The following is a 16,699-nucleotide window of genomic DNA, read 5'->3' as shown; positions in this document are numbered from 1 at the left end:
ATCGTCGTCGGCGGTGAAGAAGGCCGCTGGAGAAGATACAGCAGTCAGGCACATGCATCCACGTGCCCACGAGTAGGAAGAAGGCGCGTGGCATGCACGCGCCCGACAGAAAAATAGAGAAAAAGAAAAAAAGAAAAAAAAATAAAGAAAAATAAAAATAAAAGAAATAAAATTTTGTAAAAATTTTCCAATAAAACTGGAATTTTGTTTATGTTTTATTTTGTGAAAAATATTCTGAAAAATGCTGAATTTATTATTTATTTAAATAGTTTTGCTATTATGGAAATAGGGAAAAAATAGGAATTCAATTTGAAAAATTCCAAGAAAATTTCAGAAGGCTAGAAAAATTATTTAAGGAATATTAATAAAGATAAATTAGATTATATGAAAGTTTAGATAATTATATGTAATTTTGAAGAAATAAGACTTAGAAAATAAAGAAAAATCTTAGAAATTATGAGAAATAGTGAATTATATATTCTAAAAATTATTAAATGTTTTAGGAATCATTGGGGAGGATTAGAAAATAGCCCGCTCGACACAGTTTCGAGGCTGACACGCTTTTCAAGGCAACTTAGTAGTAAGTGTACCGTTACAAGCTCAGTACGGTTATAAATATTTATCTTCGAGAATGCTTTCATCATATTAACATACTATGATATATACCCATCATGTAGATTACATACATGACATGACTATGAAATGCATAAATACATGCTGATATCATTGATCACACACATTGAGGCCGTAGGGAGTACGAGCTGGCACCGTTACCTTACCAAAGGGTGCCCAGACACCCCGGCTTTGAAAGAGGTGGCCGTAAGAACGGTAGGAAAGCATGAGGGGTGCAGTTGACACCTACGATGAAAGACATTGCATACACACATGATATAGCATTATGTACCCTTACTTAGATGGTTCATCATCTAACTTGGGTTTTGCCCCTGGAACATTCGACGTTTCAGTCGGGACTTGTAGTTATGGTACAGAGGTTGAAGATGTGTAGTGACGCGAGTCATTAAAAAACGAGCAAATGTGTCATGTTATGTTGTAATATGAATAGTTCAAGAATTATGTACGTTTTAATTTATCTTCAGAAGCTTATGTATCAACTTTGTAATAAGTGTCATGTTCAGTTATTTATGTATGTAATGCCATGAGCAGGTTCGATTTAGCTTCCGTTTTATAAGATTGTATTTATCTCTAGTGTATAAATTATTTCGTCAAGCACTAGATAGGTCTTAGGGAATTTCAGGAATAATGTAATTTAGAAAAAAAAAATTAAGACCCAAATTTTCTAAGGCATAACACGACCAGGGTAAGTGGTGTAATACCCCATGTTTAGATAAGGTTGCCACGTAATTTAAATAAGTTTAGAATACCAAAAAATTGGCTTGATAATAGTTATAAGTACCGAATCGACTGTAGGGAATGCCTCAAAGTGAAATTGTCTAAAAAAAATTACATGGTCTCGATGAGCGTTTCGAGATAGGATTTATGGTATAAAAAGAAATCAGATCGGAATAGTTTTTGGTACAGCTAAAATACAACTGCCATTTAGGGTGTAAAACCGAATCGTGGTAGGAGACTCCCGAAAAATCAACAGAACCCTAGAGGGCTCCGATTTTGCGTAATGAGCAACCCTTCAATGGTTTCGGATAAAACGATAGCCTAGTGAAGACACTGGGGCGAAATCGTCATTTTTAACTAAGCTTTGAATTATTAATTTTGGATTTTCAGTATCTGAATGCAATCTAATTCAGTATTTGAGGGCATATTTACAATTATGGTATTTTATAAGTGAAATAGGGATAAATTTCTAGATTAAAATATGTAATTTTTCTATTATTATAGTTTAATATATGGTTATATATGTAATTATATATATATATGTGTGTGTAGTAGCACGCAAGGGCCATGCCCTCTGCAAATTCAATCAGCCATGCCCTGCAAGCTCCATATCCTGTAATCTGATGGTTGCCACTTGAGTGATCTTCACGCTAAGAGGACTGGCCGTTAGATGCAGTGAGGTGAGGAGCGGCCGAGTGCCTATAAATAGAGAGGAAGCAATTGGCCATTTGCAGCAAGGAGTTGTGGCCGATAGCAGAGAGAGAGAGAGAGAGAGATAGCTCATGAGAGCTTGGTCGAGAGCTCGAGAGGTGGAGAGATCGGAGGCTGAAGCGGAGGCCAAGCTTGAGATGGCCGAACTCGGCCATGGCAGTGTGGGCTCCAAGCGGCCATGGCTGACCCGCAAGTTCGAGTGAAGCAAGGCGCGATCGACAGCAGCTGGGGCGAGATCCAAACAGCATAAACGAGCAAAGAAGCTCGTGGAGGCCGGTAAGGCGAGGCTGAAGGCTGGATGGTTGCAGCCACAAGCTCGAGCAGGGGCTGCCATGGCAGCGCATTCCAGCGAGGAGGGCTGTGGGTAGCAAGCGGCCGGCAACCGCGAGAAGCTGCCAGCGAGGAGGCAGCGGTCCAGCAAGGCTGAGGGCGTTCGTCAAGGTGAGATGCAGCTGGCAATGGCAGCGGGAGCTGGCGGGCGGCCATGCGCGAGTTGTAGGCAGCGCGCAGGTGGGAAGAAGAAGAAGAAGAAAGAAAGAAGGAAAGGAAGGAGAAGAAGAAGAAAAGAAGAAGAAGAAAGAAAGAAAGAGGAAAGAAGGAGTTGCTGGAGCAGGGGTGGAGGAAGAAGAAGAAGACGAAGGAAAAAGAAGAAGAAAAAGAAAAAAAGAAGAGAGAAAAGGGAAAAGAAAAAGAAAAGAAAAGAAAAGGGAAAAAATAGAGGAAAAAAATGCCAAAAAATTCTAAAAATTTATAGAAAAATGGGATTTGAATATTTACTAATATTTCAGAGATTTTGGGAGAGAAAATAGTTCGGGCACGCATTTCGAGAATGTGGCACGCATACCGAGAAAATCGGATAGGCTAAGTCAAGGTAAGTAAAATTTTCTAAAAATTCAAGAATATTATTTTATGAATTGTCGTAGAAGAATATTTGAGAAAATATTTTAGAAATATTTAGTTTGGATTTATTAAGGAAAATTAGGAAGAAATAGAAAGAAAATTAAAGAAAATGCCAGAAATTATGGAAAAATAGGTTTTAATATTTATTTAAATAATTATGGTGATTAGGATACTTTGAGGCTAAATTTGAAGAGATTCGTGCAAATTTTGAGATTGGCACGCAAATCGAGGCAAGGCACGGATATCGAGGTAGCCCGATAAGCTTGAGAAGGTAAGTGATACTCCCCAATTAAAGTTAGTTTTATGAAAAATGCTTGGTTAGTATGTGGTTTATGTTCCTCGAAAATGTTTTCATCATATTGACATGCCCTGATATGAATCAATCACGTAGACTGCATACATGACATGACCATGAAATGCATAAATATACGTTGATATCATTAGATCACTTGCATTTGAGGCCGTAGGGAGTACGAACTGGCACCGGTGCCTTACTAAGGGTGCACCCATACACCTCGGCTTCGAAAGAGGGGGCCGCAAAAATGGTAGGTAGCATGAGGGGTGCAGTTGACACCTATGATGAAAGACATTACATTCATGCACGAAATATATTTTTTGTACCCTTACTTAGATGATTCATCATCTAACTTGAGATTTGCCCCTAGAATATTCAAACTTTCTAGGTGGAGATTGTAGCAGATACGAGGATAAATGAGGCATGAAATGGTACTTAGCAGAGTGCATGAGAAATGAAATGTATGTAACGTAGTCCCTCTATTTAAGTTCTGTTACTTTAAATTCTGAACGTTTTGAGTAATGTTGAAGATGTAAGAATTTATTTAATGTAAGATATCAGGTTTTGATCATTGCTTCCGCATTTGATGTGTATAGTGATTCTCTTTCGAGATTAATGTATGGGAATTCTAGGACCAAGGAATGATGTGGTTTAGAAAAAAAAAAAAAATTATTGTCCCGAAATTGTCTCAGTTTTCATAATTTCACATTATGCAGTTGTGTGGAATGACGCCCTTGAGTCTAAAACCTAAGAATCAATAGGACTATCCACAGACAAAAGTAACGCATCCTGAATATCCTTAGTGAGTACGTTTGCAGCATCACCTTTGTTCTTGTCCTTCTTCTTTAATGCCCTGCAATTCTTCTTTAGATGACCTTGTTTGCCCCAGTTTCGACACTCTATAGTTTGCCCAAATCTGAAATTACTTATGCCATTCCTTGACTTCGATTTGCCTTTGTTCTGGTTTGAATTTATGTTATTCCTTCTACCCCTGCCCTCAACATTTAGAGCAAAACTTGATGTCGCAAATTCACCTAAATGAATTCTGCGAACCTCCTTTACAAGAATTCGATCTCTGACATCATTGAAATTCAATTTCGCGCTGCCAACAGAATTGCTAACTGTATCCCTCATGGGTTCCCAACTATTTGGTAGAGACACCAAGAGTATTAAAGCATGGTCCTCATCATCAAAATCAATTTTAACGGAAGATATTTGATTTACAATCGTGTCGAACTCATTTAGATGTGTTGCTACCGAAGCCCATTCTTCCATCTTTAAGTGAAAGAGTTTCTTCATAAGAAATACTTTATTATTTGCAAAAGGCTTTTCGTACATGTCAGACAATACCTTCATCAAACTCATAGTCAATTTCTCTTTCGCCACGTTCTTTGATAGTGTCAATCAGATAAGTCCCAACACCTATCTATTAATGAGATTACAATAGTTATCTGACATCCCTTCTAGTTTCTTTTCTGAAAAGGGTTGATATAGTTTCTTTCCATTTAGATTATCCTCGATCTGCATCTTCTAGAAAGCAAAATCGTTACCATCAAATTTCCTAATTCCATGTCCCAAACCTTCTTCGTTAGCTATGGGCTCTGATACCACTTGTTAGGATTAAAGTCCTAATCCTAAATGGCAGAAAAGAAATAATCAAAACAAGCACGAAGAAACACAAGATTTATAATGGTTCACTCTCAATGTGAGAGTTACGCCTATTGCCGCTGCTACAAGTTTTTCACTATAATCAAATTGAAGATTACAAGAATGCACACCAATGCTCTTTAATAACCACTCTAAGGTCGATCTGAGTACTGACTCTGCATTAGGGTAATATGCGCCAAGATAATAATTAGGTCCACACACTAACACTCAACTATCACTGTTAATTTTTACTCCAATTTAAATTATTTTTTTCTCAATCTCAATCTTCATTTGTTAGTTTTTTATTCCTTTAATCTCCATCTTAATTCATATCTTCATCAGGTTTGATATTATTTAATTTCTTCCTTATCTCATTTGCTTTGATGTCTTCTTGCTTGTCTAGAATTCCTTCTCCTTTTTATCAAATTAATCTTTAAATGTATTATAATATTAATTTTAAAATTAATATTATAATATAATATTAGTTTTAAATTTTATATTAGAAATTAATTTATAATATCTTATTTAAACCTCAATTCTTTAAATTTAATTTCTTTGCTTGTTTATTACAAAAAAATATTCAAAACATATAAAATCCATGCCGGCCATTTGGCAGGAGAGACGTCCGGTCTCAATCAAAGGAATCAGATCAACTACCCCAAGACTGAGTCCAGCATACAATACAATCTAATTAAATTTGATTTGATGCAATTTCCGCTTGCAACGCCATTGCGTCACTACTTCGGTCCCACGCAAGACTCAAGTCTTTGTTTAATTTTTCTGCTTTCTAGCGAAGTGTTCAATTGAAAAGAACTCTCTCTCTCTCTCTCTCTCTTACACACCCAGATCAATAATTACATGAACTACATTAATATAATCATTAAAACATTCATATTATAACTTGTTAACAACAAACACAAACGAGTAATAAGTGAATAAAAACCTACATTTTGTAAGAATCAAACCTGAAACTTCCAAGTTTTGAAGGCCTTGATTTTGTCACTAGGCATGCCCTCTTTATTTTTCGTAAAATTAAAACTAATTTAAATAACATGCATCAATTAGATATTTAAGTACAAGTAAAATTAAATACTTATGTCATTTTCAAAAGACAGTGATAATACAAGTAAAATGAATGAATATAAGGGATATTTTAGAAATAATGAAAAACTTGGAATTCACAAATAAATATAAAAATTACAAGTGTTTTAGTTATTATATATATATATATTCATTTATTTAATAAATATAAATTCCAAATTGATGACTCAATCTCATCTCTTACCAGTTACCATTGACTTTGATATTTTCATTGTCCAATGTAGCACACACCCAATGGTGTGCTGCCAGCTAAGTGTCATGACTGTGTTCAGTCATGACACCTAGCATTATTCGCCCATTTAACATTGACATTGATGACTGTATATATGCATATATTTTTCCCCGTAACCAATTATCTGTATTTTTTAAAAAAATTCTACTATATCCATATGTGATGTGCTGGAACTCAGAGAGCATGAGTCAATAACGGTGTTGCCACCAATCGCTTGAGAAAGCACGTCCCTCTCACGTGACTTTTAATCCATCCCGGCCATTTGCCGTGAATCTTCCAATTGAGAAGGACGTCGCCCTCTGGATGAAATATTAACTAAAAATCATTATTCAAATACTATTTACACATGTAGAGCCAAAAGATGAAATATCAACTAATTAAAAAACTGATCCCTATTACTTGTATTTTTACTTATTTTACATGGCTAGTGGCTACAACAAAATATTTAATAATAAGCAAATACTAATTAAGGCCGGCTTAAGATATAGGCCTTATTTTAAAATATAAGCCACTAACACTTATGTCTACGAACCCCAAAAAGAGGGGGCCTCACAAAAATTTCTGGCCAACTTCAAATTCAAGTGGTAGCTCGCAGCAAAATCAGCAAGAGGAGGCAACGACGAAGACAAGAATGGATAGGGGGGCCCCAAAAAATTTCTTGCCCAACTTTAGGAATCAAGTGGCCATTGACAATTGGCCACCCAGGAGGAGGTGGCAACGAAGATTGGAAGAGATGGCGGGAGGAAGGAGATGGCATGCACGTGATGGTCGTTGGTCGATTCATCGTTCGTGCTGATGCACATGGTTGTCAGTGATAGAGAGAGAAAAGGTCGTCTTGCCTACGTCTCAGTATCATGTTGCTGATTGCTGCTGACCACCGACCTCTCGCTTGCCTCTGGTTGCTGGACTATCATGCCATTTCCTTCTTTCCTGCTGCTGACCACCGACCTCTCGCTTGCCTCTGATTGCTGGACTATCATGCCATTTCCTTCTTTCTTGCTGCTGGCCAGGGCTTGTTGTCCCTAAATTAAAAATAAATTATAATTAATATGTTAATTTTGTATTAATTTCAAAATAAGACAAAAATACAGGACAAGAAAAATTAAGCTGATTTGTGGAATATGTATGCATGGAAGACTAAATTTTAATTAACAAAAAAAAATGCTGTGGAAATCAATTTCAATGATAATGATGGACTTGCAAATTGCAGTCTTGTTAAAAATCAGAGCCCCAAATTAACCTACCATTTCTTTTCTTAGCTGCATGTATCCCATTCCCAACATGCTCCGCCAGAAACGTCTTCTTCTCCTTTCCCACATTCTGATCGCAACCATCGCCGCCCCGCCTGATTTCTTGCACTACCTCTGCGTAAACACCGGCCATACCACGTTTAACACGGGCCATACCACGTTCCAGAAGAACCTCGACATCCTCCTCCCTTCCCTTTCATCCAACATCGATAAGCATGGGTTTTACAGCTTCTCTAACCGGGGGGCTTACGCAATGGCGCTCTGCAGAGGAGACGTTCCGCTGGAAACTTGCCGCAGTTGTATTGACGACTCCACCATGAAGCTCACTCAAGTCTGTTCAAACCATAAGGAAGCATTCGGATGGTACGATTACTGCATGCTCCGTTACTCAGACAAGTCTATGGATGGAATTCTGATCAGTATGCCAGAAGATCGGATTTTCTACATGTGGAACGTCAGTGATCGATCGAGCGTAGCGGATCATAAATTCAACCAGACGCTGGCAAGCTTGTTGGACAGTCTACGGGGTAAGACAGCTTCTGGTGGCGATCGCCTGAAATTTGCCACGGGGATCGCCGTTGTTCCAGACTTTGGTTGGAGTATCTATGGGCTTATGCAGTGCACGCCAGATTTGTCCGAGCAGGATTGCGTGGATTGCTTGGTTAAGGCTGCCGAGAGACAAGATTGTTGCGCCGGGAAGGTGGGAGGGAGAGTTGTCGGACCCAGCTGTAATTACAGGTTTGAGAGCTACCGGTTCTTCAACGACACTCCGGCGCCGCCGACCGACACACCGTTGTCCTCATCAGGTAGTATACATATATATAGAATAGCGCATGTCTCTTCTGGGTTTCGGTTTGAGATGTAACTGGTATGCAACAATTAATAGAATTTAGTTGCTTTAATTTCTCAGTTGGCAAGACAAAATTATTATATTCAAGAAAAGGAAGAAAGCTTTCTTTGATAGATGCCCATCTCCAGTCACCGCCACCTGCCGGTGCACCGCCGTCCTCGCCAGGTATGTAAACCACAACTTTCTTTTGCCTGTAGTTTTTTTTTTTTTCTTCTAATTGCAATAACCACCCTTAGAGTTTGCTCTAATTACAGAATATACCTTTTATTTTTTTAAAATAACAAAACTCGCCATTGCTCAATGAAAACCTGCGTAGAATCACCAATTACCCTTAATTTCTCTTCTTTTTGTCTCCTAATTCTTTCCTTTCTCTTCTTCTTGTCTCTCTGTCTCTTTCTCTTTCTTTGTACTATATATATAAAAAATATTAACTCTATATTTTTTTCATATAGAGAGTTATACCCAAATTTTAATAATTAAGGTTTGCACATGTAGCCATGGTCGGTTATCAGTTGACCATTACCATTGGTTGGTTGTACCCAATTTGGGTTCTAAAAAATGGTTGAAAAGAAAAGAATGAGAGAAAGAAACATTATTGCCATTGTAAAAATGATGCGAGGAAAAAGATGAAACCTTCTTGAATGATAATAGTTACATTCACTAAGGTTTCGTCCCCAAAATCCCATCGGTCATTAATGAGATTTTGAAGATGAAACTCTGTTGTGATCAATGGAGCTTTTTCAGAAACAATTTTATAGAGATAATGAGATTTCATTTTCAACATTGATCGTGAGGGATGTAGAAATTTGAGAGATTTCCTTAAAAAGAGAAGGGATAGATGAGGTTTTAGTCGGCATAAAAAGTGTACGTGTGAGAGAGATGATGATGAATTGTCTCATAGTGACATGATTTTTTGCATCTTTTCCAAGTTCAACCTTGGTTTCATATGGGTTTTTATCGTTTAAAAATATGATGTCATAATTGACTTGAATGTGAAGATGAAGGCAAAGGTGTTAAGACATTATTTAGAGATAAGAAAACATGTGCTTTGGACTTAAACAAAAAGAACATTAAAATGCAATGGAGAATAATGGTTTGGACCATAATGTTATTAAATAATTCATTTTATTATCGAGGAACTCAATGTCTCTAGTGATTGAAACCTAAACCAATTCCAATCACCAGTACATAACAACATGCTTGGTTTGGAGGTTAGAGGTAAAAGGAGGAATGGAATAAAGGTTATACTCCAAACTAAAGAGAGAAAGGAGGGAAGAAGAGGAAGAAAGAAGAGTGATGGATAAGAAATGACCAGTGTAGGGTATTTTAGTTATTTAAAAAAATTTAACTGAGTTACTAACAATAAGGTGTTAGTGTAACATCTGTAAAAGTTAAGGGACGTGGTTGTTTTTAAAAACCTCAGGAGTATTGCCTATTTTTAGCCAAAACATGAAAGGTATTTGGTGCAATCACTTTTTCCTTTCTTTGAGTATTATAATAAAGAAACAAAAACACCAAAAACTAGGTACAGACTTGGAAACGACAAAAATCTTCAATTCTAGCATGATCTAAATAGTAGAATTCTACAAAAATAAGAGGTAATTACTCCCATAGCCATATTGTGAATTGTTTTATTTGCATTTAGATCCATGTGATTTGTTTTTGTTACTAAAAATGCGTATAGTATACCTATGCTTAGGCACCCCCTATTCCTTTTTGGTATGAATGACGTTAAATAAATTAAATCAAATCACATTAACAACCTTTACTTAGCAATTTTGTGCATGTGGAGTTTTGGTTTCAAATTAGAGACTAACACCAAGGAAAATGAACATAGAAAATACTAAAAGATTAACATGATTCATTGGTTGTATTGTTAAGGTGGATCTTGAGTTTAATCTCCAAAGATGATAGTTTGATTATTTAATGGTCAGAATGACTCATCATCAATCACCAATATAAAATATAAAGGCCTGGATTGTCTAAGTTTAGCCATTAACTATAAGAGATAGCATATTATTTTTATAATTGGGAAGGTTACCTATACTATCTTAGAATGCACAAATTTGTTAAAGGAATAACTCCCATAGAAACCCTTCCTTAAAGGTCAGTATATCAAAAACTCAAAAATATCATAGTTTCCAACTAAAGTGCTAATTAACAATGGAAAGGGATGAGGAGCACGATGAACAAAGAAGGTATGAAAGTGAACAAAGTTAATAAATTAAGCTAAAGAAAGCAGGTGCGAGTTCGAGCTTTTGACAATCTAAATATGAAAAAAAGAGGAAGATGATGCTCACATGGGGGTTAGTAGAAGAAACCCAACAAAGAGTTATGGCTTTTATTCCAACGATGAACTAGGTTAGAAAAGAAGAAGGACAAGAGGAAAGAATGATGACAAAACCAAAACCCATGGTCAAATCTACTAGTGTAAAGCCAAGTTACATTAATAAGATGTGAAATGTGGAGCAACCAACGTCAACTCCTAACCTTGTTATTTCTTTTGGGACTAAGAAAGAGGAAGATGATTTTGAGATTGTTAAATACAAATCCAAAAGCTTAGAAGAAGAGCCTAATATGGTGTGCTTAGCATGGTAGAATGCAACAAATAAGGATCCACAAGAATTACTAAGAGGCTTTTTGTTAATCTACAGATAAGTTAGGAGTATTTATAAAAAGACATGTCTAATCTTCCCAACGGTAGGTGAAGAGAACTACGTCCCCCAAGTCCATTTCGAAAACACAAATAATCCACCAAAGAAGAAATAGAAAGACTGACAAGATTCTTCCCTTCCTTCTCTCAATCCCATTACACCTATAAAAAGAAAAATAGTTAACTTGATAGTGGAGGAAGTTCATAAATATTGCTCAAGGAGAAATTACCCATCCTTGAAATCTAAATGAATACTTATGGAAGATGCGATTAAACACTAAACTAATAAAAAAAGGGGGGGGTGGAATTTGGAGGTGTCAAAGAAAAAAAGCTGCAAGCTTATGAACTAACTCAACTTAATATGGAAAATATGCAAATGGAAACTTGAAAACCAAGAAAGGTTTTCGCATGTTAGGTAATTCGCAAAGAAAAGCTAGGTGGATTGGTCTATGATAATATAGCTTTTGTAGGTCTTGAGGGTTTACCCTTGAAAGGGTAAGCGGTTTAGGTCTTTGTTGCTTGTATGCCTTATGCTAGTTTGTGTTGTTTGCATTGTTCTGTTGTGTTTTGGTTCTTATTTTGATTGGTTATAAGCATTTGTCTAGTGGGTAGTTGGTTGTGGTCCTACCTTTTTGCTCCTTTAGAGTCCTTAGCTTGAGTTGTGTGCTCAATGTTATCATTTTTTAGATTTCATCATCAACCAAAAAAGAAAAGAAAAGAAAAATAAAATAAAATAAATAAATAAAGAACGAAAGAAGAAGAAGAAGAAGAACACTAGGGTTGTTGAATAGGTTAAAGAGAAGAATCCAAATAGGTTGAATCTTGAAAGTTTTTAATAATTGTAGCAGAAGATAAAAGGTAAGATGAAGATTGATAATGATTTTGATGAAGATTCCTTAAAAAGTTTAACTAGGTCATTTATAATGAAGATGTGATATGTGACTATGTTGAGAGTCATTAGCTGATGATTCTATTGCATCCATGCATATTCACAAGGACTAAGGTATGTTTGATGTTTTGCAAACTAATGAAGATTATGGTCACATCAATTTGGAAAATAAAGTAAAACAAAATGTTAAAGGCACGATAGATGTTTTCTAAATATTTCACAATGGAGCCATTAGGAAGATTCTCAATGCGAATTATTTGTCTGCTTTTGGTGCAAATTTATAACATTATGATCTTGGTAGGTGAGCTAGTGTCTCATGGATGCAAATATGTTGATTTTGGGAAGTAGTGCAGAATTTACAAATATAACAACTTAGTATGTAAAGGAAAAAGAACACCTACTATTTATTTAGGCATTCCATGCCTAAAAGGATTGGTTGTAGTGATACAAAGAGGATTTAAAAGATTCCAAGGAGTATATTTTTTGCGAAGTTGAAATATTGTTAAGGTTTTTGAGTTGATAAAGGAATTGTAAGATCAATTTTTAAATTCAAATCAAATAGAGATGAGGAAGGGTAAGCCAATCGTATAGAGATGAAGCTTCTCAATAATATGATTTTGAATAAATATTAAGATAAAGGTAGGACATCCAATCTCATCATGATAATTTCTCATAAAAAGCATTCCCTAGAGATTATGACAAAGAGTGTCATAACTCGATAATTGTGTTAAGTGGCTGATTTTCTAGAGTTATTGGAATTGTTAGTGATATATCATGGCAAAAACACACGTTGAAAAAATTAATTAATAAATAACAATAAATGGGTCAACACAGTAACCTGGGTTAGCCTAGTGGCAGAGGGTCGTAGGATAGAACACTCTCACAACAAAAGGTAACAGCTAGCCGCGAGCCTTTAAAGACAATCGTTGGGGTAGGGGCAGTCCCCTGCCCCGCTAGGGCTACCGCAGGCTAACCACGACCAAAGGATGCTGCAAACCGACCGCAACCCAAGAGCTAAGGCTCGGGGGTGAAAATTTCACCTTCCCATAGGCGACTTCACTGCCCAAACATTTCTCAGAGTACATGTAGGTAGACATGGCCACGGTTCATGAACCGCCGGTTTCAGTTCATGAATCGCCGGTTCCGGTTCAAGAAATCTTTGAACCTGAACCGAACCGCCCAAGGGCGGTTTGGGACGGTTCGGTTCCGGTTCCGGTTCGTGTCGGTTCGGTCAACGGTTTGGACCGGTTCGGTCAACGGTTTGAGCCGGTTCGGTCAACGGTTCCGGTTCCGGTTCAAACCGAATTTTTTTAATTTTTTTTAAATATTGTTGTATTCAATTTTGGTCCTTGTTCCGTTGTTCGGTTCGGTTTGGTTTCGATTTTTAATTGTTAAATGTAATTGTAAATATAAATATTCTCAACCATATTTTTAATAAAAAAACACTACTAAAAATTGAAGAAATATAAGTAATAATTTCATTAAAAATAATTAAAACAACTAAACAAGTATGTAATACAAGTAATTAATTTTTACAAATGTGAAAAATAAAAAATAAAAAATAGAATTAGACTTAATTTCATTAAAAAATAATTACAACAAAAATGTAATACAAGTAATTAATTTTTACAAATGTGAAAAAAAATAAAATATGGACTTGGATCCTACGCATCTTCATTGGAGTTGGAAGTCGCCGTTGTTGAACCATCATTAACCCATTCGTCAGATGATGATGAATGGATAAGTTCTTCTTGACGTCGCATGTTAGCTCTTTCCCAATCATCGAGGCAAACTTGAGCTTCCAATGATTATGGAGCCAATCTTGATCTTCTTTCGTCCAAAATGTTGCCTCCACTACTGAATGTTTGTTCAACGGCTACAGTTGAAGCTGGAACTGCAAGAAGTTGACTTGCAATAATTGCAAGAGTTGGAAATGTCTCCTTGTGCCTTTTCCACCACTCCAAAATTTCAAAATTTAAACCTGTATCATCACCAAACTCAAAAACTGTGGTTAGATAAGTTTCGAGCTCCGAATGTGAGCTCGATCTAGGTTTTTTCCTCCTTTGATCTAAAAATTTATGACCCCATTTCATTGGTTGGGAGGAAGAGGAATGCGGAGCCATGGATGGAAATGATTCTTCACTACTAGGAGCAATAACATATGCTTCATATAATTGATTGCATAAAGTTCTAACCTTAGAAATTATAATATTCACATCAATTTCTTCATTATTTTCTAATCCTAACAACGAATAATAGTTAGACAAACACTCAATTAAACCATCAAATTTACACCTAGGATCAAATACCATAGTAACAAGAAAAATTTCAGGAATAAATTGATAATAACGTAACCATTTTTCTCTCATTTCTAAAACAGCATGACAAATTTCTTCAACATTAATTCCTTCCATTAATACACCGGCCACATTCATTGCTTCTATTAAAAATTGATGTGAAGTTGGTTTATAAACACTACTAAGTGTTTGAGTAGCATCATTAAAAATTCGTAAAATATTCAAAATTGAACTACAAACATTCCACATAGTTGGAAAAATAGGATATTGTGGAATATAATTTGCTGCAAAAGAACACAATAAATCTTTATATTCAAAAGATTGATTAAGTAATTTAAAAGTTGAGTTCCAACGAGTAGGGACATCTTTTGAAAAACGTTTTGGGGTTTGACCATTGGAGGTGCAAAAATGTGCTCATGCTTTTGCAGTTCGAGGGTGTACCCAAATATAAGAAATAACATTTCTAATTAGATCTAAATAAGAATTAAGTGACTTAATACCATCTTGAACACATAAATTTAAAACATGACATGCACATCTAACATGAAAAAATCTTCCACCAAAATTTGGTTGGCAAATTCTTTTCAATTCATTAATAGAAGCAGTATTAGCCGATGCATTATCAAAAGAAATTGAAAAAATTCTATTAACTAATCTATATTCTTGTAAAATTTCTTGAATTAATCTACAAATATTTTCAGCATTATGACTTTCATCAAAACATCGATACGCAATAATTTTTTTTTGTAAAACATAATTTTCATCAACCCAATGACAAGTAATACCCATATATGAATGAGTTTGCCAATGATCACTCCAAATATCACTACAAATAGAAACATTAATATTATTGTTTTGAAAATATGTTATCAATTCAATTTTTGAGTTTTTAAACAATTTTAACAAATTCCTTTTCAAAGTATTTCTAGGAATTGATTTAAAACTAGGATTAACAAAGTTTTGACAAAATCGAGTAAAACCTAATTTTTCACCAAAACTAAAAGATAAATGATCAATTGCTACCATTTCAGCTAAACCAGACCTACAATTAGCTTCATTATAATGAAATAATTGAGGAGAGTTTGAAGAGGTAGCAAACCCGGATATTTGTGTTTGATCGCGGCTCAATCCAACCTTGAGCGGGTGCTTTGTTTGCAAATGTCGGGCGAAAGTACCATATCCACCTCCTTGCTTGAATTTGTATACCTGATTACAATAATTACAAGATACATCAAATTTACCATCTCCTTTTGGTGTTTTCTTGAAATGAATATTAAAAATATCAGAAATAGAAATTTTTCCACCTCCCTTTTGTTGAGTTTCACTCTCTTGTGTTTGAAAATTTTGAGCTTCAAACTCAACATTTTCAACATTTTCAAAATTTCTACCTTCACTTGCCATTTTTTTGAAAAAAGTATGATAATAAAAAAATATAATAATGATAAAATAATATAGTAACAAGTAATAAATAATTAACAATATAATTGAATAAATTGATAAATAACAAAATGAGAAGATTGAAGAAATTGAAATTAAAATATTAAATGAGAGACAAAATTGAGAGAATAATAGCTTGAGACTTGAGAGAGAGAGAGAGAGAGAGAGAGAGAGAGAGAGAGAAAGTGTGAAAAATGAGTGGGGGAGGGAGGGGTATATATAGATAGGAATTATAAAATTTAAAAAAAAAAAAAAAAAAAAGTTGGCTGGGGGTGGCAGCCAACGGTCCAATTTTGGACCGTTGGGGGGGGGGGGGGGCCAACGGTCCAAAATTGGACCGTTGGGGGAGGGGGGGCAAGGCCGCACGGGGGAGGGGGGGGAGGGGGGGGGAGGGGGGGCACGGCCGCAGGGGGGGCACGGCCGGTTCCGCGGAACCGGCGGTTCCGGTTCTCCGAAACCTTGAACCGGAACCGGACCGAATTTCGCCGGTTCGGTCCGGTTCCGGTTCCGGTTCCGGTTCGGCCGGTTCCGGGTCCGGTTCCGGTCCGAACCGCCGGTCCGGTTCAATTTTGGCCATGTCTACATGTAGGGTCCTATGAAACACGCAAACTAGGATAACTTCAATATCTAGAAATTCCTCTAAAAAGATAAATATCATCTATAAAAGATGAATGTTATATGTAGGAATCCTGATCCTAGAGTACATAGAATTACTTCATACCCTTCTATAAATAGACATACACTTATTCTAGAAAAGTTAAATCTCTAATACTAGTGAAAATTAGGTTCTACAGTCTTTAGCATTCTTAGTGTCTGACTTAAGTATTTAAGTATTTGCGTAGGGACTTTCCCATATACTCTGACTGTTTTCTTCCTTACAAACTAAGGTGGTCTAACGATAATGTTCCTAATCAAATAAATTTATTGTTGTATCTCAACAATAACAATTAGTGTTGTTTATGGGAACCATGCGAAAAGCTAATGAATCAGCTTGCAATGACCCGAACAAGAAGCACCACTAATCAACAAAGTCAAGAAAGAGCAGTAACTCAGTTCCTGGGGTGCCCACTTGGGGCACAAGAGGCTC

At 36.1% G+C, this 16,699-nt stretch overlaps 1 protein-coding gene across 5 annotated transcripts in view; it reads left to right on the top strand.

Annotated features, from left to right (window-relative positions):
- Positions 1–7,456: 7,456 nt before the first annotated feature.
- The window catches only part of LOC127794041 (cysteine-rich receptor-like protein kinase 44), a 110,393-nt gene continuing 101,150 nt past the window's right edge, over positions 7,457–16,699 (top strand). The window contains exons 1-2 of one of the 5 annotated variants that reach the window (XM_052324909.1): positions 7,457–8,292; positions 8,397–8,501. In XM_052324909.1, coding sequence (XP_052180869.1) covers positions 7,500–8,292; positions 8,397–8,501 — 898 coding nt within the window. In that variant the 5' untranslated portion in view covers positions 7,457–7,499. The remainder of the gene's footprint in view (positions 8,293–8,396; positions 8,502–16,699) is intronic. The other 4 variants (XM_052324906.1, XM_052324908.1, XM_052324914.1 and 1 more) reach the window with 4 other exon arrangements.

The sequence above is a fragment of the Diospyros lotus genome, chromosome 2 (assembly GCF_014633365.1).
Source record: "Diospyros lotus cultivar Yz01 chromosome 2, ASM1463336v1, whole genome shotgun sequence".
NCBI lineage: Eukaryota > Viridiplantae > Streptophyta > Magnoliopsida > Ericales > Ebenaceae > Diospyros > Diospyros lotus.
The sequence above is the reverse complement of the archived record's forward strand: the minus strand, read 5'-3'. Positions and strand labels throughout refer to the sequence as shown.